This window comes from Electrona antarctica (genome assembly GCF_951216825.1).
Source record: "Electrona antarctica genome assembly, chromosome: 1".
NCBI lineage: Eukaryota > Metazoa > Chordata > Actinopteri > Myctophiformes > Myctophidae > Electrona > Electrona antarctica.
In genome coordinates this window covers 48,416,378-48,440,501 of record NC_136806.1, presented here as the reverse complement: position 1 = coordinate 48,440,501, position 24,124 = coordinate 48,416,378, and the positions used below count along the sequence as shown (strand labels likewise).

Sequence of the window (24,124 nt, the reverse complement as noted above, 5' to 3'; positions counted from 1 at the left end):
ACTCACCACCTACCAGTGAGGAGCCCCCACCAAGAGGACGTCGTAGAGCCTTCGTCCTACATTCCCCGCTGCCAGGTGCTGCGGCTCAGGGGTAGAGTTGCCGATTGGGAACTGCAAGGTTCCCAGTTTGATCCCGGGCTCCCTCAGAGTGTCAAAGTGTCCTTGAGCAAGACACTGAACCCCTTTGCTCCCGATGTGAAGGTTGGTGCCTTGCATGGTTTCCTCCGCCATTTGTATATGAATGTGTGTGAATGTAATGCACAATCTATGTAAAGCTTGGGGACTAAGCTTGGATAAAGGCTCTATATAAATGCACCATTTACCCATAGGATTATGGGCAATGCCAATGACCAATATCACCTCCCTGCCCAGCATAGATGCCCGACAAAGCCGGATTCACCACGTTGCATTCGAACATACAACATCCGGGGTGGTGGGCAGGGACTTTATCACTGCGCCACCCGAGCGCCACACATAGATTATCTACAAACTAACAATTTTGAAAAACATTTTAACACAAATCTTATATAGGGGTCCCTACACAAAATATTTTCAAATGAGGGTCTGTGGCCAAATGCATATGGATTTGTGGCCAAATGCATATGGATTTGTGGCCAAATGCATATGGATTTGTGGGTCCTTGACATGAAAATGTTTGTGTGTAACTGTACTGACAGATATAAACACACACACACACACGTTATATATTCTGTGTGTGTGTGTGGGGGGGGGGGGGGACGACGACAGGTGTGTACACACACACACACACACACACACACACACACACACACACCAGTCATGAATGTAGGCATATGTCTTCAGAATATGTTTGAGTATTATAGGCTTCATGTCATGTTTCAGAATGGATCTATTAAATATCTGATTATGGATGTATTATGTTTCAGTATTAAAGACATCTGGGATGATCTCCATTGGAAGTCTCCTCTGGCTCTGCCAGCCAGCCAGCAGTAGAGTATCTTTAACCTTTGAACTCCAGAGTGTGCCAGTACTCCGCCATATTGACTGTTGTCTTGACTGGGGAGAGAGAGAGAAGACAGACAGAGGAGAAAACATTAACTGTCCCAGAAAACAAACCCCCACCAAAACTGTGTGCTCCCAGTACAAACCACCATCCAAAAAAACTGGTGCAAACTGGGCGACAAGGACGCTACACGCGCGCGTGGTGTAATAATGGCGAGGAAGAAAGGCAAGCAGCAAGCAGGAGGAGGATCCGGAGGGCTCCAGGTCCAGAAGGAGCTGATGGCAGCCGGACAGCAGCCGAACAACAACCCCGTGTCTCCCCCCGGGCCCGGCGGCGATGCGGCGGCGGGGCCGGGGACGGGCACGGGCGGCGGGGCTGGGGACGCTGCGCTGGGGCTGCTGGAGAGACCGGCCATCACAGCGGCCACCCGGGCGAACAACCAGGTTAGCAGCATTAGCAGCAACCGTTAGCATGTTAGCCTAGTAGCTTGGCTGGGATGGGAATCGCCAAGGATATGTCCGTGGTGTCACCACGACACAGTGGAACGGGAGGAACTCAGTGGAAGTAGCGCTAGTCCTTGATTTATGCTCCGCCGGTCGCGCGCCCGAAAATAGCCGACCCACAAGCTCACGACGCCCACAACGCTTCGCGTCCTGTGAGCTTGTAAATCGGCTATTTTTCGGCACGTGACACTTTCGTACGAATTAAGGCTGGAGAAAAATACGCATTTTCAATTAAACTTGTTAAAAAAAAGTCTATTTTTTCCTCCTCGGTAGAATGACATGTCGGAAAGGGTCGCGCGAAGTCCATCATAAATAATACGAATGGTTGTGTACACGCACTTCCGCACACTTCTGGGATGTCTCTCGTCTCATCCTTTGCGTCTTTCATCAGACAGCAGCAGCAAATCGCTGCAAAAAATAGCTGCTAGCATTGCTGCTGCTGCTGCTTGCAGCCCAGCAGCAGCAATGCTAGCCCACTGGGCTAGCACTCCTCTGCTAATCCCAGCATCCTCCATTAAAGCTTTGTGTTTATTTATGTACTTCATCCTGCAACGAAGGACTGTTAACTTTCATTACTCTCGCTGACATCTCGAGTTATTTTGCATTCCCGTGTATTTAATAATGTATTATTTATCTGGAGATGGTTCACGTCATTATTTGCTACACTTGATCAGTAAATAAATACAAAATAGCCTAGAAATAATTACAACATGATCATTGTGATAACAACAAAACCCCTTTATTGTTACTTTATTTTGTATTTTAATTTTTAAAAGCATCCACCCACAGCACAGCAGTCAGACTGTCGTTATCAATGCAGGCATTCTCCAGGTGACATTGTCCCCGTGTGTGTCTCGGACAAGTTGTTTCTCTTTACTAACATTTCGAACGCGTCCTTCAGCCAGATCTCTGCTTGTTTGTTGGCTTAGGCTAACATTGGCAAATGTCCAGTCTTATAAGTTGTTATTGCTTACACTTGTACTTATTGCTTTACACTTGTACTATAGCTCCAGCTAAGAGATGTCATTGTCTTATCACAACAGTGGTTAATGTTAACCAGCTTGTTCTTTTCAACTTGAAACTTTTCATTTTATTTACCGACCATGCTCTATTTCTTGTTTATGTAACGGTCACTGTGGTGTAAAAAATGTTAGATTGGCTCAGGCAAACCAAGCACTAAAAGCAAGATCTTGGCAATGGCATGCTCATTGCTTGCAGACTGTGTAGCTAGCTAACATGCTGCTTTATGTGATTGATACCTTTACTGTTGGCAAGTTAGTGGTGCCCCATTACCACATTACATTTTATACCACATTATGTGTCATAAATCATAGTGTCACAGTACACATTTATCATAATTGTTTGGAGCATAATAAGTAGCAAGTGCAGCCCGGGTTCATTGCTCACCTCCTTGTAACTCAGATTCACTTTGTATCTCTCTTTCACGGGCTTGATATACTTTGTTGTGCACGGTGTTGTGCCACAAAAATAGTCGATCTACAAGCTCATAATGCGGCGCAACTGTTTCCGGTGCGCGACACTGCCGCTCAACTGAGTATAAATCAGGCTTTGATAATGAGGCACGAGAGTGATGATCATAGGAGCATCGATTGATCTCTGTACCTCTTTCATCTTCTTTTAGCCTATGCACACCTGCTGTCTCCTGTGCCATCGTGAGTTCAAGGACTGGGGCCAAGGCTCTCCGAACGGCCTCCCCGCGGGTCACGGGACTAAGCTAGCCGATGCCGTGCCGGCGCTGTCCCAGGCGTTGTTGCGGGAGGTACCGGGGCGTAAGCTGGCCGACGCGGTGCCCTCGCTGTCCCAGTCACTGCTGGGAGAGGTGCCGTTGTGGATCTGTCAGAGCTGTCGTAAGAGTGTGGAGGAGGAGGAGAGGCGGAGTACGCAGGAGCAGCCCACGGCGGTAAATGCAACGATGGGACCGATGATCATATTGCTTGACTCTTCATACGTTTGTTGTCTCTCAAGCTGGATGGCTACAAATAGTCTAATCCTGAAAGCAGAGAGCGGAAGCTGTCATCTGTTTGTCAGTTCCGTTATCTTATAATAGGCTTATACATTTTTTTATTTCCATTTCTGCTAGCGTGGGGAGGCAGGGCATCCGATTCACTCCTATCTAACATTTTTTCGACGCATCGGTTGCATGCCCATTACTTTGACTGTTTAGGGGAAAACGTTTGAAAGTTGTTTCTGCTTCGAGAGACAAATACATTTGTGATACATTTTACGCACATCCCGAGCCAAATTGCAAAACACAGAACTTCAGTTTAAACGCATAACCACAGCATGCATGCACACTGTCACATGACACTTTGCATATTAAGCCTGCACACACAAACATAATATGCACTCATAAATGTACATACGGTATACACATTTAAATAGACAGTTATAGACGCATAACAAGTTTAGGAGTAATACCCATGCTAATGTATATACTTGGCTGATTTTCTTTCACTTCTACTATTGTTGCTTCTTAAATCATGATTTCTTTGTTATTGCTGGAGCAATGTTGAGGAATGAAAAACAAACTATTTTAAAATCTTGAATCTTGAAAAGAAAAAAAGAATTTACCCACGCATTGCGAGCTCTCCTTTGTAAACTAGGCAACATGCAACTTGCTGTTGTCATTTGGTGGTAAATGATAAATAAATCTCATAGACTGAAGTGTAATCATCATTCACAGCTGAGGGTGGTGCCCTGTTCTTGTCAAGAACAACCACTGTAGGAAAATAGATCTGAGCTGTTTTGTTGGATCGTCTCACTGACTCTCTATCTCTCTCTCTCTCAGGTTAGATTATTTACTTTAAAATATGACATCCTACGTATTGTTTTGTCTTTAAGTGTCTCTGACATAGCATGCCTAACAGACATGAATTTGGCTTTCTTGATCGGGATGACATTTCTATGTAATGCAAAACACAACTGCATTCACAAGTGTTTTCTTGACATATAAACATAAACATACAATAATTCTAGTCGTGTAGACAAGTTTACTGGACCACGGATGGCGAAGTGTTTTTCTAGTATTCTTCTAGATCAGTTTTCCAACTCTGGGTGATATGACTTCAAATCCATATCACAATAATTTCAAACCTTTTCCCCGATTACGATGAATGAAAGATGATTTAGAACACGTCAACATGTGATGCTTTGAGTTCGTAGATCTGCATTTGATATTTGTTGATATATTTTTTTCAGTTAATTGCTCAGCCCTAGTGTCCGATCTGTTCTGTTTCTTGTTCTGTATTAGACTTAATACACTACATATATCTGTGATCTGTTTCTTTTTCTAAAACACTACATAAATCTTTAATAACGTCATGTCAAAGTCAATGTTAAAATGTCCTTGGGCATGTCAATGTAGACCATCCTAGATATCAGTAACGGTTAAACAAATTATTATTGTTCTCAAACCTTTACATTTCAGTATACAAAAGGTCAAGGTCAATCCATTTGTAAACGGTACAAGGAACCCAAGGAACCGTGAGGGCCCTGGCCTGGACGCCACTTTGAGAACCACTGAGTTAAACGAATGTTTCCTTCTGTGTTCCTTCCTCAGGTACCGCTGTCCCACTCGTCGTCCTGTAAGTCCCAGAGCTGTGGGAACGGTTACCCAGAGCAGAGCTCCGTAGACTGGGATCCCAGCTCCTTCCTGTCAGCCCACAAATTGTCAGGCCTCTGGAACTCTGCCCACACCAACGGAGGCGTGCACTGTAACCACACGGCTGCCACACACTCGCAACAAGGTCCGTCAACTCGCCACGCTGTTCCATGGCAGTGGCACCACCGTTTGCTCATATGTTTGCCTCGTTTATTTCTTGATTTCCAGGGCTCCAGACCATTGTTAGCAGACACATTTTATGGAGCAAATATCACCCTTTTGTTTCGTTTCCTACAACATTAAAAAAAGACAAAACAAAAAGTTTAAACAAGAAAAAGAAAAAACTTCAATTAAAAACAATTCCAACATTTTCCAAAAGTACTTCCATAACATAAAAATCATAAAAAACATGTTTCCGATGGTTGGATGTCCTTCTAATAGATTTTGAATTGCTCTCAACGTTTCTATCGTTCATAAAATCGTGCTGAACGTTTTCATCCATGACTATAGTTGTGGTTACAGTTGTGGTGTGGACACTGCCATCTGTTCCAGTTGGAACGCTTTTTAACCCATTAAGACCTGAGGTCGATTCTACAAATGCTTTCTAAATCGGTAGTTTTCACACTTTTTTTTTTGAAAAATTGATGTACAAGCTCGCAGCTTGTACATGTGAGCTTGTATATTTTTTAATAGCCAACGTATTAAATCTAAAATGACACACAGATGCTTTCCTGGTTTGAATCGGTTAAAATGAAATATCTATAGGGATCGTTGTAGTGCCTGGTGTGAATGGTCCGGCCTTAACCTTTTAATTGGTTACCTTTCATATGCAACAGCATATCGTTGCTGTCGGGCAGAAACGTCTTATCTCCATATTGTAATGTTTTGTGTTTTTTCCCCATAAATGAATGCCCTAATTGATCATACTACACAGCATCACTTAAAATTACCCAAAGTAGCAGACCTACAAGCTTGTCGATTTTTTTAAAAATTGTGAATCCTGAAAAGTAACAGTTTTGGACATATGAGGTATAATTTAGGTGTGTGTAATACTTGTACCGTTGCATCCAATTAAACATTTCAGTTGCACCTTACAGATTTCTGGGTACATATGCGCCTAAAATGAATAGTGACACTTGAGACCTTATTTATGTTCTGCTAAACATTATAATCTAGTCACAAACAGCAGTGTCATAATTCAGATCATAATTAAGCTCACTAAAACTCGGAATTCATGACAATCGTGACGTTAACTACTTAAGCCCCTTTTTACTTTTACTTCATTGTGCGACGGTGTCACACAGCGAAGATAGACGATCTATAAGCTCTCAACGTGTTGTGTGGCAATGCGTTGAGTGTCTATATCTGCTATTTTGAACATTCGGAAATGTTCATCTACAATGACATGCCCAAAATAGGGATACACTGGTTGAAAGTGGCAAGTTGTAAATTATTGTATAATGTTGCATATATCTGGTTTCGTGCATTTTGGAATACTACACATGTCTGTAGTAGGGTAGCCTGAGCTAACGCTAGACCTTTCTGGCCTAGATGGGAGGGCCGCGGCTCAGATTTACGCACACCCTGATTGGTTCACCGATCTGTCCGTCAGCCCCGGTCTCTCCTTCCCCCCCCAGTGCAGCACTGTTATTGTGTCGACCAGAAGCAGAAACCACTGGTTGCTGGAGTATACCATTCTAACGGACTGTCAAAGTTATTTCCACAGAGTCGGCACACGTTGGTTTTTTTCTTAGACGGTGTGGTGGGTTCTTCAGCCATTCTCCTCATTTTCCTTGCATAGCCTCGTTTGAAGTTCCACTGGTAATGATTTCCTCACGGTGTTATTTTGAGGGGTGCACACCGCTCAGAGCCCTGACGTCACATCATTTGAACCGACGCCTACGCGGAAGGGTTGACTCCCACGTTTAGGCCAGTGCAGCCCATGCGTAAATCCAGGCTTTCATTTTTCGTGCAGACGAAATGAAAGCCTGGGTATCGAGGCTAGTAGTAGGGTGGCGGTGCGCTCTCTTATCATGCCAGGCTTGTAGAGACTCGGGGTGCCTGCAGGCAGTCATTCTGGGTGTTAAAAAGTAAAGCACATGGTAAGGCCAATATCCTGCTTTGCTGAAACCTGTCTGCCAACATTGCTCTCTGAAATGGGGCTCAAACTTGCAGAACAGCCAGCCAAAGTTTGCAATTTATAAATGGATACTTCCGTTTTTATTAATAAAATGTAAAGTTGTTACTGGAAGGCCCTACACAGTTGGCCACACAAATAGTTTTTGGTCCACATCCTGAGTAGCAAATCGTATGCCTCACCTCTTCAATGAATCTTCATTAAAATAAACATGATTAAATTACATTATCAGTGGCATTTTAAGTGATATTCATTATACAGGGTACATATCGCCTGTGATCTAATTTAAATATAACTTACTTCCACAACTTTTCATAAAACTTAATAGATTTGATCTATTACCCACTGAACTTTCTTTAGAAATTAGGCCATCTACTTAATTTATAATATTTTCTTATGCATCTCAGAATTATTATTGCCATGTAATTGCTTTGAACCACCCTGGTATCCCTATTTCGGGCCTGCCATTATGGCTGGAAATTTCTAAACTTCTTTTGAAATAAAATAGTGACACGCTGTGAGCCTGTAGATGGGCTATTTTTGAGAAAAAGTACTAATAGTGTAAGGACAATATCATATATTTGACTGGTTGTAAGTCTGGCATTTCTTTGGCTTGCTAGAGAAGCTGGTAAGTAACATTGCCAAAGATATTGATATTGTCCGAGAGATGAGTGCTTAGGAACAGCAAGGTAGTTGAAACCCTTTCACAAGACTTAATTAAGAAAAAGTCCTTGTTGGAACAACTTCAAATCAGTTGTCTAAGAACAAGACACAAGTACCTTGAACTTTACTTTACACATATTGTGATGTCAGGAGAAAGAAAACAACAACATACATTTACATCTATTTGATATAGGAAAGCCTGTCGGTGTGAGAGCTGGAGTCATGACAGAGATTGTATTGGCAAAGGAGAGACAACTGGCGCTAATTAGCTAACATTTTTGCTTGGCAGCCTAGAGTTGGCTGGAGGATGTTTTATAATTACCGTACGTAGATGGGAGCGCTGTTTCCAATGGGTTTCCTGGCAAAGCACAATGAGCGCAATTTTCATTGAAATAGGAAGCTTGTTTTGAATATGTTGCAATTTACACCAGTTGCAATTTATCTTTTGCAGAGCTTAGTGAGTGTTCCAGGTTAATTGCTTTCGTTTGTCGCTTGACCCACCTAGAAAGAACAACTGAAGATTGTAAGCAGAATAAGTGGCTGTGTCGGCAGACAGGGAAAGATGCGCGCACACGCATCACTCTTTTTATTTAATTTCACTTCACCCAGATTGAAAAGTTGGGTTCCCAAAACGAATTAACTCGGATATTCCTATAATTCCTTGATGGCAAGTAATAGTGGCACTGGTTTGGGAGGTAGAGTTGTCGTCTCTCGTGTGTGTGTGTGTGTGTGTGTGTGTGTGTGTGTGTGTGTGTGTGTGTGTGTGTGTGTGTGTGTGTGTGTGTGTGTGTGTGTGTGTGTGTGTGTGTGTGTGTGTGTGTGTGTGTGTGTGTGTGTGTGTGTGTGTGTGTGTGTGTGTGTGTGTGTGTGTGTGTGTGTGTGTGTGTGTGTGTGTGTGTGTGTGTGTGTGTGTGTGTGTGTGAGACTCATATTGTGAAGTGATTGGAATAAATTCACCATATTAAGATTGTATTTAGTGTTTTATTGGCACACCAGCATGTGTCCAACATACATTGATTGATTGTATTTATTAACAGTTTGCAGAATTGCAGTACATTTCAAGCACAACTCAATACAAAAACTGTTAACTGTGAGTTGACGAACCAATAAAGCACTACACTTTTTTACAAGAGGGTCCACCTTGTTCAATTCATCATAACATTTAGAGACATACAAATATGCACTTCTATATAGCCAAAAAACAGGAAATCATCATAAAGGAGATAAAAAGCATATAGAGTGAGGGGGGAAAGGGGTGAGTGGGGGGTTCAGATTTTACGGGGGCCAGTTTCGAATTGCAGCCGTCCGTAGGTGCCCTTTGAGAGCGGTTTTGAAGGAGTCAAGGGATTCGCATGTCTTAATGACCATTGGTTGGGCGATTTCACATTTTGGTGGCATAGGAGCGAAATGAATTTAGTCCCTTGTTTGTGCCAAATCTGGGTTGCACATGGTTTGTTGAACTCCCTCTGGTGTTGTGGGTGTGGACTTCGTTAGACAGGTACATTGGGTATCTTGGTGGTGTATCGAATCTTGTGGACCAGACCCATTGAAAGATGCTGTACTCTTCAACCCTAAGCCATTCCAGCCTGTCAAAGTGGGCAGGGGTGAGGTGGGTTCAGGGAGTGAGGCCAAGTAGTAGCCTGAATCACATGTGTGATCATGAACTTAGAAGATGCCCATTAATATATATTGTCACAATATCTTATTGGTGGTGTCTTTCATTACTGTGTGACTAGACTGAAATATTGGTGCTTGCAAAGTGTGCCATTGGAATTGTAACTAGGATAAATGCCAAGAAAGGAAGAAAGATGGACAGAATGAAAGTTGACTGCCTAATCAAAGCCTGAAATCTTGTTATGCTGTTAGAGATACAGATCTAAATTTGAATGGCCACAAAGTCAACAACAAAGTCAGCCTGTTATCCTCGTCAAATATAGCATGAATTAGAGGATTCATGTCCAAACAAGACTTAGAAAAACATTTACACGCCTTGATCGTCAGCAGGTTAGACTACTGTAATGTAATATCGTCACTGTCCAGGTGGAAACCTTGTATGTCCAAGACTGTTGCTTTTCAGGAAATGCAAAAAGGAACCTGTGTTCCATTAGAAACTATGTAGTTTATTCACAGACCACTTTGACTTTGAAAGTGGTCTTTAGAGTTCTGGCTAGATAGGCTTGTAGATATGAGGTCCGACAGCGACCATATACAGAAGCAGCTCATTCTCTCATTCATAGTGTGAGTCATATAATTGATTTTAAAATATTGGCTTTAGATCGCTCAAAGGTTAAGTCTCTGACTTTACATTATGAACCCTTGACAATAAAACTATTAATTGTTCCCAGAATAGAAAAAAACAAATACACATGGTGAGGCAGTGTTTAGTTGTTATTATTATGATGACACAATAGGTGGCACAATTATAATATTTTTTATATTTCACAATTATGTAATGAATTTTTGATATGAGGAACAAAGAGGAACAAAATTCTTAAAAAAAAGATATCTTTCCACCAAAAATCACCATAACCAATAATTATATTATCATTATTTATTATAATATTTTTAATTATCAGATTATATTAATACCATATCATAATCATGCAGCCCTAGTTGAACAAACGTCTCTGTTTTTCACTAACATTACAGTTTCGTTTCAGGAAACATTTCAGATTATACACGAGAAATGATGATGTCACCGCTCATTAGCATATACATTTTACTATAATTAGGTGAGAAATGCAGCTTGCGTCTGCATGGAAACTACACGGATATCTATCCGATTGTTCATGTTTTTATATCACTGTTAACAACTTTAAAACGTATCATATGTTGCATCAACTGCACCACATCACCAGTGAGCAAAGGCTCTGCTGCATCCAATAATAAATAATATATCAGCCTACTAGTCCAGTGCGGACTGGTGATTTCATTTGTATTGGTGCCAAGTGCGAAGCTTGAACAATAGTTTAATTGCGGACCGCTACAGATAAACATTTCTTCTCTGATATTAACCTACCAATAAGGACCCAGGCCAAATGCCATTGCGCAGTACACCAACAACAAGTCTATGCGTGGTGTGTGCATAGCCATGTGAAACTATTCTCGTGCCGTATTTTGCTCTCCGTTTCATGGTCATGGAGGGAGAGAGAGGGGTGTGAATGCAATCGCATCAAATAGCGTGGTTGGTGAGAAGAAAGTATACAGTGGGTCATGTCCAGTCGCAAAGAGCGCCGTGAGCATATATGGCACATCTCTCTCCTGTTTAGGTAATAAAGGGCACACCCTTGACTGCATTCACTGTGCCTATACATGCCGACCATGTGCGCACGTGAACCTTTATTAGCCTACATTATAACGTGACATTTAATATACACCTCGAAAATAGCCACTCTACAAGCTCACAACTGGTTGCGGACGTGACACTTCTATAGGTCTGACTCTGCTATTAGTTTCTGTGCAGGACTTGCCAGAGCAATGGTAAAGTGTCTTATCTTACGGAGCTATGTGTGTGGGTGCCTGGGTCTGAGCACGAAAATAGCATGGTTGTTTTTCACCACCTGTGCACAACCTAACACACACACGCACATATTAACTGTAAATATGATGATTTCGGGTGTGCCAGTACAGTACAGTGAGTACAGTACAGTGAGTAGAGGGTACAGTAGAGGGACCCCCACACGGTAACATTTCTGAACCGTTTCGGACATGGGGAGGCTCGCTGGAATCGGCCTGGCCCCCTGGGTGCGTTCCTGGGGGTCTGGATGTTCCGGGGAACCCCCGGGGACACTATGTGCATGTCGCACATAGTGTGACATGCTGACAGACGATGAAAGAAACATGTTCCACTTCCACTCACAATTTAGGCTTTTAAAATGTGGTACTTATTCCTTCATTAAGAAATTAAATTAAATAAATTTAATTAAATACATAAAGAATAAATTTCTGTTAACCTTAAACAGAAATGCACAGGGCAAATATGACAAATAACTCAAATATACAAAGAAATGACTGACATTCATTATAATTTTATACGGAAATAGCTGATCTACAAGCATACAATGCATAGTAGATCCGCTATTTCAGCCTTTTTTAATGTATGAACCTTTTTCCACTTGGAAACGATTATGACGAAATAATTGCGATTATCTCAAATTCATTGTGATTAGACGATCATGTTAAAATTGTGGCAGGCCTAACTGTTTTTATTATTCTCTAGGTCTAACGGGGGGATCATCGGCCTGTCACGAAAAAAGAGGCTCCCATGAGGCGCCTGGGAAATCTGCTAAGACTTCTGGGACTAAAGTGTGTCCCTACAGTCACCCCTCGTCCCAGAACACTACCAGTGGCTCCTCGTCCGCTGGGAACCCCCTGTCTACCTCAGCGGACCTTTGTAAGACCACCCCCAAGCACTTCAAGACCATGTGCCGTCGACCCACCCCACCAGGTGAGGAGGGGAGCAGAGCTGCAACTATTATGGGATTATGGGATTAGCTGCTTCTTCTTAATTATTATTATTTTTAATTATTTTTGAGGGATCTTTCTGGCTTTATTGATAGATACAGTAGTCTGACATGAAATGAGGAGAGAGAGATGGGGGGGGGGGGGGGGGGGGGGGGGTGACATGCAGCAAAAGGTGGTTGGGATCGGGAGTGGAACCTGCGACATTAGAAGCCTAGGTGCCCAGACTGCTACGCTAGCTGTCCGGCCCATCCATTAGCTTCCTAAAGATTATTCTGTCGATTGCCTTTTCAATTAATCAAATAATTGATCATTTGTTTTATTTTATATAATCAAAAAATCAATACAATTGCGTGAAAATAGTGAACGTTATCTGCTATTTTTTACCATTTTTCAAAGAAATTGCAAGAAATCACCCTCCCCCTAATCAGTTTTTTTAAAATAATGGATTAAATTGATTAGTTTGACTTTTTAAATCAATTACATTGATTAGTTTGACTATCCGTTGCAGTTTGACAGCCTACAATAACTCTGCACTAGTGCTTTATTAAGATGAAACATGATTGGTTTCGACTGTTAAATAGCTCAATTATTGAGCCATCATTTATTATGGACTCACTGTCACCTGTGACATTATATAACAAAAACATACGCAGAATCCCCCACCATCCCTGTTCTTCACAATAGATATTGATTTGAACTTTGAAGTCATATCGGTCAGCCCTAATTCATGCTGTTCTCTCCCTTTTTCCCCAGGTGAAGCCTTCCACCCCAGTGACCATCACCAACACTCGGACCTATCCGTACCCCCCAACAGTCCCACCGGTCTGTCGTCCCAGCATTCCTCCTCGCTCTTACCCCCCAAGCAGAGCTTGGGGGGGCAGCAGCATGGCCACGTTCCCTCGCCCACAAGCCCTGGCGTGGTGGCGACCCACGCTCCTTTCCCCCCGCTGGCACCAAACCTCCACGGCCCCGCAACCAAACTGGCTTCATCGTCGTCCTCTGGTCCGGACAGCCCCACGTCGCTCCACAAGCCCAGCCCGTGCAAGAACTCCCACATTCCGGCTGTCAACACGCAGCACAGCAAACTAGGCGCCTCTCTCATGGGCTGTAATCACCCCTGTAATGGACACAATGGGGGGACGGTAGCTTCTTCCAATGTAGGCCATCTACCAGCTGGAGCCTGCAGGTAAGATGTTTGTGGTGCAAATTGAATGTTTTGGACTACTGTATGTGAAACTGCAAAATGAACTGTGCAGAGACTCTTACATTAGATTTATTAGATCTGTGTCTTAATTCTCGTAATTCTTCATTGACTTTGGCTTTTAATTTTACATTGTTGTTGAATACATTACAACGTTCAAAAGTCCAAGCATTTTATTGTCAGCAATGATGTATGTACAGATCCTTCTAAAAAAAGTTTGAATATCATACAAATGTTAATGTATGCAGTCAATACTTGGTCTGGGGGTGGCATGGAGGTGATCAGCCTGTGGCACTGTTGAGGTGTTATGGAAGCCCAGGTTTGATTTGATAGCAGCCTCATTTGTATTGTTGAGTCTTATGTCTCACACCTTCCTCTTGACAATACAACCTAGATTATCTGTGGGATTCAGGTCAGGCCAGTTGGCCAGTCAGTTAAGCACAGTACTACTATGGTCAGTACACCAATTACTAGTAGTGGCCTGTGGCCGCATTGTCCTGCTGGAAAAAAGGCCTGTTAACATACGGAAGCACAATAGATGGCTGTCGGCGATCATTTGGGGTGCCATGTCATCTGCTGGTGTTGGTCCGCTGTGTTGTATCAAGTTCAGAGTCAACACAGCCATCTATCAGGATATTTTAGAGCACTTTGTGCTTCCGTATGTTGACAGGCTTTATTGAGAATTTGAGATGCTGATTTTCTTTTCCAGCAGGACTTGGCACCTGCCCACAGTGCCGAAACTACTAGTAATTGGTGTACTGACCATTGTATTACTGTGCTTACTGCTTAACTGACCAGCCAATAGTCATGACCTGAACCCCACAGAGAATCTAGGTTGTATTGTCAAGAGGAAGGTGTGAGACATAAGACTCAACAATACAAATGAGCTTAAAGCTGCTATCAAAGTAAACCTGGGCTTCCACAACACCAACAGTGCCACAGGCTGAAACATAATATAAAACACCTGCGTGGGTGACCCGGATTCAAATCTGAGGTATTTCCTGACACAACCTTTGACACGATTCTGTTTTTGTTTTGATGTGAATTTTGACTTTCAAGCTCTATTACCTCAGTGGTAAAACATAATTTAACCCATTTAGGCCTGACATCGAAATTTAAAAAATGTCTTCTAAATCCTGACAGTTTTCTGAAATACCTGTTTCTGTATCAGTGGTGCTCAATATTTCATGTCAAGGACCCCAAAAATCACATGTAATTGGCCGCCAACCCCCATCTGAAAATATGTTGTTCCAGGGACCCCCCAGAAGCAAAGACTTGAGTTAAAAATGTTCGCTGTGAAAGAATATATATTCAAAGATTTGTGCCACATTTTCACGATTTTTCAAAAATAGCAGACCTACAAGCTTGTAGCACGGCACTCGGTGCCGCGCTATGAGCTTGTAGATCTGCTGTTTTTCAATAGCTAAAGTATAACATAATGCTTAAAACACCAAAGGGGGTTCCCGCCCAAAATGGGTTAAGAACACCTGCGTGGGTGACCCGCGTTCAAATCTGAGGTGTGTGTATATATATATACACACACACACACACACACACACACACACACACACACACACACACCTCCTTTTAATGTGAATGTGTGGTATTTGCAGGGACCAGGCATGTAAGGGCCACAAACCGTCAAACGGGACGTTGTGCCACGCCCCATCGGAGCTGGAGGAGGGCGAGGACGAGGACAGCAGTTCGGAGAGGAGCTCGTGCGCCTCGTCGTCCACCAACCAGAAAGACGGGAAATACTGCGACTGCTGCTACTGCGAGTTCTTTGGACACAACGCGGTAATTCACAGTAGAAAGATTTTGCCTATAGTGGCATGACCAAAGTAGTGATGCCAGATTGAATGGGATACAATAAATATACATTATCATCATCATCAACTTTAAAGGACAGAGGGGGATATTGTTCTAGGTCTCTTGTGACTTGTGCCACACAAACAAAATATGATTGAATCATATAGAATTTGCAAAGAGATAACTGGATTAGCTTGTGGATGATGGGCCAATTGCTCTTTATGATCCTTCATCCTTCTAATTCTTTTCACATATCTGTACTATATCTTAGTACAAAATGCTAACTCTTTTTGGAAAGATGGGCTTCCACTCTGATGCGCTGTATACCCCACAAGATTAAGGGAAGAAAATATATATATTTACTGATCCCCAAGGGGAAATAATGTTTCCTGCATGTGACCCAGACGTGTGGTGCTGGGTGAACCCACAGGGGAGCAGTTGGATGATTAAAAGTGTTTTGCACAGGGACTTTTAAACATGCAGCCTGGACGAGCTGGGGATTAACCCCGACGGGCCACTCTAGCTACTGAGTGTCGAAAAAAACGAATTAAATTAAACCACCATTGGGCTCGCATCCAAATAATTGACAGAAATCCCTTTGGTAGTAGCCAAGGACAATACCAGCGTGAATAGAGGAAGATAACCCACACTGGTGGTCTCCTATCCTTAACACTAAACCAAACGCAAGCAAGACGAAAGAACAGAACAGAACAAACAAAGGTCTTATGGAGAGTACGCCAGGAGGGCCATTTAAATGTTCAAGGACCTCCAGCTCAAGCACTTGTGATAAAGAGAAGGCAAAGGAAAAAAAAAGATGATGATCCTGCTGCTGAAAACAGCCAGCCACCCAAATTAAAGCAGCCCTTTGAGAAAGGGCCATGTTTGGCACAAGAGCAGAGTAATACTACACCACAGCCAGCAGAGGGGGTGGAAGAGGCAGTTTGCTACAGATAACCGCAATATGTAACTTATTTTAGCCTCAGCAGCCACTGCTAATGTTCTTTCTCAACGTAGCAGCCAGGAGGAGATAAGAGATCAATAATTGAAAAACCTCAGTGGTATTGTACTGTACACTCGGCTGTGTCCCCTTACAAGTATAGTATAGAGGGCACTTTACTGTTTTTGCTTTTACCTGGCAAAATGTCATTTTGCTTCTTGTACCTGCACAAGTATTGACAAATACAATCTTTATTCTTGAACTCTGTTATGCTTTGGTCAGCTGTAAACTTGTACGGGTGCAGTACTTAGTTTAAACAGTTTTTGGTTTAGACTAGTCATTAGTCCTACACCTACAACCTATCTCAAACCCTCACCTAGCTCCTTTCGGAACCCTACGTTAATGTTTCTGACATTTTGATGACTTTAGGTAGGGTTCCTTCTCGTCGACTTCAAGCGACGTGGTACGCAATCTGACTTACCCTCTCCGACGCGTGTGCTGCGCTGTGGGTATGACGCTGACATATTCCAAAAGAAGCATATAAGAGCTATAGGAGACAACGAACCCTCTGACCCCTCCGCGAACGGCTCAGAAGCCGTTAAGTATTTTTAATATTTGTTAGACCGTGTTGGCAGCTCTCTTCCTTCCTTCCTTGACTTCCTTATTGACATCCTATTGTACCGCCTCCAGCACCGTGGCTGGCTACCTGCGACAGAGGCAGGAACGCGCAGATAGCCAGTTCCGGCGCTGGAGGCGGGACAATGGGATGTCAATAAGGAAGTCAAGAGAGAATTTCAGAGCTGCCAAAACGGTCTAACAAAGATTAAAAATACTTAACGGCTTCTGAGCCGTTCGCGGAGGGGTCAGAGGGTTCGTTGTCTCCTATAGCTCTTATATGCTTCTTTTGGAATATGTCAGCGTCATACCCACAGCGCAGCACACGCGTCGGAGAGGGTAAGTCAGATTGCGTACCACGTCGCTTGAAGTCGACGAGAAGGAACCCTACCTAAAGTCATCAAAATGTCAGAAACTTTAACGTAGGGTTCCGAAAGGAGCTAACCCTCACCATAAACCTAACCTCCTACGGGGCAGCACACCTAAACCTAACCTTAACCCATGTCTAACCAATGACTAGTCTAAACTAAGTATGCACCCCTTTGTGGTCAGTGGGCTAAAACATGCCAAAACACTGGTTAACGAATGGATAGGCCTGTCACATTTATTACATAATCGTCTAATCGCAATTATTTTGTCATAATCGTCATAATGTTGAAAATGTTTCATACATAAAAAAAGAAAAGCTGAAATAGCAGATCTACAAGCTTACAACGTGCCACAAGCATCTATTTGCGATATCCTTTTCCTGGTTTCTTTTTACCTATAAAAATAATGAATGTCAGTAATTTCTTTGTATATTTCAGTTGTTTGTCATATCTGCCCTGTGCAATTTTTTGATTACCAGGCAAACGGAAATGTATTCTTTATTCATAGGTTTAACTAATCATGACAACTAATCATCAACTTAAATTTGTAATCGTGACAACCCTACTAATGGATGAGGTTTTTCTCTCCTTTCCCCTCAGCCCCCGGCGGCGCCGACGAGCCGCAACTACGCCGAGATCCGAGAGAAGCTGCGCACCCGTCTGACCAGACGTAAAGAGGAGCTGCCGCAGCGGCAAGACCCCGACCTCATGGCGGTGGCCAGCAGCAGCGCCATCGACAACCGTGACGTGGACGAGTTGCTGGACTTCATCAACAGCTCCGAACCCAAACCTGTCAACAGCGCCAAGGCCGCCAAAAGGGCCCGACATAAACAGAAAAAGAAGGTATGTGCGATTTTTCCACTCAATTTGATTTGTCTTTCTGGATCGTCTGATATAATATGGTTTGTGTTGGTATCTGGCAGAATCCTTATCGCCATACACATAACCTTTTTGTTTTATCGTAAATGAATGCCCTGGCCTACTACGTCATTACAGTGACAAGAAAGTATCAAATGGCCAAACTATGGGCTTGTGATGCAACACAATGTGTGCTTGTAGATCTGCTATTTGTGATATTTTTGAAAAAAATATATAATTAAGTGAAAGTGGTTAATTGTGTTGTGGGTTTTATAAATATTCAACCAAATATTAACCAAAAACTGCTTGTGACTCCATTAGAACACAGGTTGTTTTTTCAACAATACAGCTTTTGGACATGACAAGGTTTCCACCCAGCAGCAATGATTTAATAGTCATTATTTGCGTGGTGTTCTTTCCAGGAAAAGGCCCAGCAGTGTCCAGAGGCTACAGGCAGCGACCCTCACTCCCCATCCCCATCTGAGCCGGTCGACGACGAGACCATCCCGGACGGCTCCGAAGCCAGCCGCCTGCTGGACTGGCCTCAGCTGGAGCTGGAGCGGGTCAACAGCTTCCTCACCAGTCGGCTGGAAGAGATTAAGAACACCATCAAAGACTCCATTCGGGCCTCCTTCAGCATGTACGACCTCAACCTGGACGTCAACGACTTCCCCAAGAAGGCGGCCACCTTGGAGGGCAACCACCTTCTGTCCCACCTCAACGGTTCTTCCGACCTGCAGCAGATAGACCTCGACCTGGCCCCGCTCTCCACCTTCAAGAGCCACCTGGACCTGGTTAATGGATGGGAGAGTGCCCATGGGAGAGTCTCCCCCTCAAGGTTGTTGTAGTTTCGTTAATGTTTTCTTTTGTTTCTTCTTTTTTTAATTGTTTAATTGTTCAAACACGTTTTAGCTAGTTATTCTTTTTTAATTTTCGTGAGCTTTGTTTTAGTTCAGTTTTATATTGTAATATGGGCTAAACGGCTCAGAAACTGGCACAGCTCAAAATGTTGGAATATAAGATTTCATATCCTCCCAAAATACTAAGCTTATTTATGAAATGTTGACTTTTTTCCTGATTTTTGTTAGCTTTACAATACAGTTTCAGTTATTTCTTTTTTCTTAAATTTGGGGGGTAAAGCCTCAGTTCACCAAAATGCCATTCCAGTTTTCGTTTTCATTATTTCGTTAATTGTAGCAAACTAAATGAACCCTGCACCTCTTATCTCCTCTTCCAGCACTACCACCACGACCACCACCACCACCACCACAGTAGGGGGCGTCACTGCAGGCTCTAAGGAGGTCCAGAGGCTGCATACCACCCCCAGCCTCTCCAAGCTCATCCGGGTTCGTTCCCCAGAAAGATGCACTTCAACTGGACCTGAAGGTATCCCGCCGCCGGCCCCGGCCCAAGCACCGGCGAGACCGAAGGAGGACACCCCCCCTGACCCCAAAAACTCCCCTGCCCCTGCCAACGCTGCTAAGTCAAAGAAGAGTAAAAAACAGCAACAAAGACAGGAGCAGCCGCCGCCGCCTGAGCAGAATCCCACCAAACCCGCCAAAGCAGCCCCGGGGAGGGACGTTCAGAAGACGCACGAGTCTCGGGTAACTGAAACGGCCTCGAACGGTTCAAAGACTGGACACAAGCAAGCAGCTCAACAACACTCCACGGACATCCAGAGAACCGGGCCCAAGAAATCGGACGAGGGCAGGTCATCCAAACAAGCGGCCAACGGGACCAACGGCGGGCTCTCCAACGCACAAAGGGGGAAGGGCGACACGGAGACACGGGGGGGTCGATCTGAGCCGGATTCAGATGGCAAGGCCAACCCCAACGCTCCAGCCAACATCCAACAGCAATCCAAGGGAAAGAACAAGAAGAACAAGAACAAGGGAGAGAAATCGACTGCTATTGGTAAGTGAGACTCATTCTGTTTATTTGCGCCGCACTATGCTTGTTCTATTTATATCATATACCTATACTGTAGTATGTATATTCACATTGTCTCATTAACATTATTTCCTAGATGATGTCTTTCTCCCTAAAGAAGGGGACCCAAAAGAAATGGACGAGATTGATCGTGAGGTGGAATACTTTAAAAGGTAATAAATTAAATCACTTAAATATAATCTGGAATAGAGGGTATGCGTGTGACATCATACCCGGAAGTTATGCGGGACCGCCTACTCAGTGGCAAAAAAATACTTTCTGGCCTTGACAACCCATACGACCAGACAGTGGCCTTGTGGTTAGAGTGTCCGCCCTGAAACTGGGAGGGTTCGATCACCGGCTGGGTCATACCAAAGACTGTAAAAATGGGACCCAATGCCTCCCTGCTTGGCACTCAGCATCAAAGGGTTGGATTGGGGGTCAGATTAACTAATAAAATGATTCCTGAGCGTGGCACGGCTGCAGCTCACCGCTCCAAGAGATGGGTCAAATGCGGAGAACACATTTCACTGCGGTAACGTGTGTGACAAATCGTACGACTTTGACTTTACATCCAAACAGGAAAGTCTGATCTGCTTACATTAAACATTAAACAACGTTAAACTCACTTTGCCACGCACGTTATGCATGTGCATACCCTCTATTGTTTCCCATACACTATTTTACAATACCTAATTGAGATCTAGACTCAATGTTACAATACATATTTAGGCCCTATTTGAACTGCCCGCAGTCAAAAGGTTAAACCTTTACCAAAAAAAGTCCAAATGCCCATGCCTATTAATTACTTACTTACTTTAAAAGGTAACTAAAGTTACAGAATGCCGTCAGCACATAGGCGGCAAGAAGTGATGCATGGCTTTAAATCGATTGGCTTAAAATCTTAGACTACTCAGCAACACATTTGGAGTAAGAACTCTTCATCAGGCAGCAATGAGTATTTTGTTGTGTGACAGTGTCATGTGGTGAAAACAGCTAGATCTACACGCTTACAAGCTCATTTCCATATTGTCTAATCACATGAATGAATGAATAGTTTATTTCGGTGCTTTACATTTGTGTTAAGTTTCATCATTTGCATTTAAGTTTTATACAAAGAGGTAGCACCGAAAAGGTCTAGGCTGAAGCCGAAGCTTATTTTGCCTAGCCTTTTTTTTTTTTAAAGAAACAAAATACAAAATTAATACAAAGAAAAGAAACAAAATACAAAGGAAAGGTTTTTTTTAGAACTTAGTCTTTTTAGAACTTATGATAATAATCAATAATGTTAATAATTATCTCATGATAATGTTTTATATCTATTTAATACCCTACTTTTAAATAGATTTTTAAATTTGATAACTGATGTGCATAGCTTTAGTTCATTATCCAGGCTATTCCACAAGTCTACCCCTATTTTAGATCTACATCTACCCTTTGTGTTGGTCCTTGCCCCTTTTTGTTTTAATACACATGTCCCCCTGCCCAACATAGGGATGCTAAATTGAAAGTAATTAACATGGATTCCAAAGTGTCGTATTCCCTGAAAGCCTGCATCTGTTTCATCAACTCAGCAACTGCTCTTACTTATCAATTATAGCAGATCTACAAGCTCATAGTGCGCCACCGAGTGGCGCGCTACGAGCTTGTAGGTCTGCTATTTTTGAAAAATCGAAGAACGACTGACATAGAAACATAGCTTTTTCAGAAAACTGTCAGGATGTGGAAGACATTTTTAGAATCTGATCTCAGGTCAAAATGGGTTAATCCTACTACGGCTAATCATTATTATAATACGAATTATTATTAGCAGTAGTAGTATATTGATACTTCTTTCTCACTTAAACCACTAATCCATTTTCTTTCCTTCTGTCTCCGTATCTCTCTTCTCTGTAGGTTTTGCCTGGACTCAGCAAAACAAACCCGCGAGAAGGTTGCAGTAAACTGGTCCAACTTCAGCCTGAAAAAAGTTCCATCAAATTCAGCTCAATAACTTGGATGAGTGTCGGATTACAAGTTCACAACGTCCCACCATGAACTGACTTCATAGAGGGGCCTTCTCTCATTCCCTATGTTCTTCTGTTCCCCACTAAGCCAAGGGACCCTGGTGCACAACCCTATTTCCATGCAGAAAGACTTGAGGCCAACGGAGCCAGGGATCATTCACAACAAGGCCAACTCTCCCTCTGATATCGTTGCAATGTTCACTAAATGACAGGTGCAAAATGGAGAAGAAAAGATATCTGTTAGATCCACTGCATCCATGTGTACTTCATTATGTAGTATGTAAACAGTTACCTTACATTAAATAAATATGTTTTTATCACAAATCTGAGACATTTTAACGTTGTTAAACCTCTGAATTCCTGTCGGTTCAATTTGGTGCTCTAAAAATGCTCTGATGTATTGTTCACCCATTCCATTGTGCATTTTAGTTTTCTAACTTTCTTCCCCTGACACCAGTATATTTAGACAATATAGATGATGATCCAGTTTAGAATATTTAACAGTTTGAAGATTGTCCTGTGAAGGAGGTGCTCAAAACGGTTTGCGAGCTTGACTTACGAAAAACACCTGCATATTCCACTTGTTGGACTATGTCATTCTGCTCCGCTCTCATGAAGTTGACGGAGTGGATTGATGTTAGTTTATAGTAAATTGCACCATGCTTGTCCTCCCTCTTAACTCCCGTTTGGTGGCTGATCAACATAGATTTAATCGGAGTAGCTTGCGAAGATATTTGTTTTTAAATCGGTAATCAATTAATCGTGTAAGAAAATCAAACACTATTATTTTTTTTATTTCTTTTAAAACATGAATGTTCTCAATACACCAACGCATAATATTAATGAGATGGGGGAGACCAAACTAAATCTGCTGTGCTCAACACTGCTTACAGCATAAAGATGTGATGAGTTTTTCAAATTTCCCAGTGCATGATATGTAAAGTGATGCGTACCTTTTTGGGAAATTGACACTACCCTTCCAACCTGTTTTGACAAAAGTCTCTCACTGCATCTGTAGCTTCAGAGTTCAGAGTCTGTCTTCCCTTGCTATTCAAGCTTGAACTTCTCTATAATCTCATCGATGTTCTCAAATGCGCTTCTATGCTCTTTGCTGTCCAGCAGAAGGCCGTTTTTGCATTACATGACTACTGTATCGCCCCCCCCACCCCTAAACTGTTATTGTGACTTAAAAATGACCACACACACACAGCTCAAAGGTACACTAGTCCAGTGCACAACATTTAATTTAATGTTGGGACCTATCACATAATGTTTTCACCTAATTATTTCAATGTTTGTACATACTCTGTGAGTTTTTTAGAGGCCTCGTCTGCCTTTGTCATGAGTTTTCTGGGCGGTTGTGTGTTTGTGGTATTCTAATCCATTGCTATTATTTTCACAGTGCTGTGGACATTGGTTGCACCCTCTTGATTTCACAGCGTGTCTGAAGACTTGAGTCTTGATTATCCTTCATTGGACAGGAAAAAAAGACCACTGATGATGTTGATACTGTTGGGGAATTGGGGTCCTGGGGTTTAAATGTCAACAGGCTTTATTAGAAGGCTTTTCAGTAAGATGGGTTATTTCTTTCCTAAAAAACAACAATCTGCTTAGCTTTTTTGTTTTCATATAACATCTGATACTTTCCAGGTTATATTCAACTAGAGAACATTATCTTAAATGTTTGGAATGTAGATTTATACTATACCATTAATAGCCAAGTGTATGTTGGCTATTTCTTGTTTTTGTTTTTTTTTATTATTCACTTTTGATACTGTGAAAATCTTTCATTCAGAAAGATTAAAAACATTACAGTTTTTTGAACATTGCAGTGTGGTGTTTCTTTCCTTATTGTCCTTTTAGTTTTCATATTCATAAACATGGTGGGCTTCTAATAGCTGTACAACAGGCTTTAACGACAACTGGCTGACCAATGTTGCATAATTGGTTCCTGAACCTTTTAAGCCGAGACCCAAAATGTTCATTTTAGAGTCACCCCGGGACCCCAACATACAAATAAATGTAGTCAG

General features: G+C 42.6%; 1 protein-coding gene across 1 annotated transcript; it reads left to right on the top strand.

The window, feature by feature from the left end:
* Positions 1–937: 937 nt before the first annotated feature.
* On the top strand, positions 938–23,923 carry fam193b (family with sequence similarity 193 member B). Its single transcript, XM_079511729.1, has 11 exons — positions 938–1,425; positions 3,128–3,406; positions 5,066–5,252; positions 12,127–12,354; positions 13,125–13,557; positions 15,186–15,369; positions 17,902–18,144; positions 18,582–18,997; positions 19,397–20,073; positions 20,186–20,261; positions 21,985–23,923. The coding sequence occupies exons 1-11, from the start codon at positions 1,192–1,194 to the stop codon at positions 22,079–22,081; spliced, it is 3,054 nt and encodes a 1,017-aa protein (XP_079367855.1). The 5' UTR covers positions 938–1,191; the 3' UTR covers positions 22,082–23,923.
* The last annotated feature ends 201 nt before the right edge of the window (positions 23,924–24,124 follow it).

Coding starts and splice junctions, on each gene's coding strand:
- fam193b (XM_079511729.1), top strand. CDS start 1,192: ATGGCGAGGAAGAAAGGCAAGCAGCAAGCAGGAGGAGGATCCGGAGGG. Junction 12,355..13,124: donor CCGTCGACCCACCCCACCAG/GTGAGGAGGGGA, acceptor CTTTTTCCCCAG/GTGAAGCCTTCCACCCCAGT. Junction 20,074..20,185: donor AGAGAAATCGACTGCTATTG/GTAAGTGAGACT, acceptor ATTATTTCCTAG/ATGATGTCTTTCTCCCTAAA.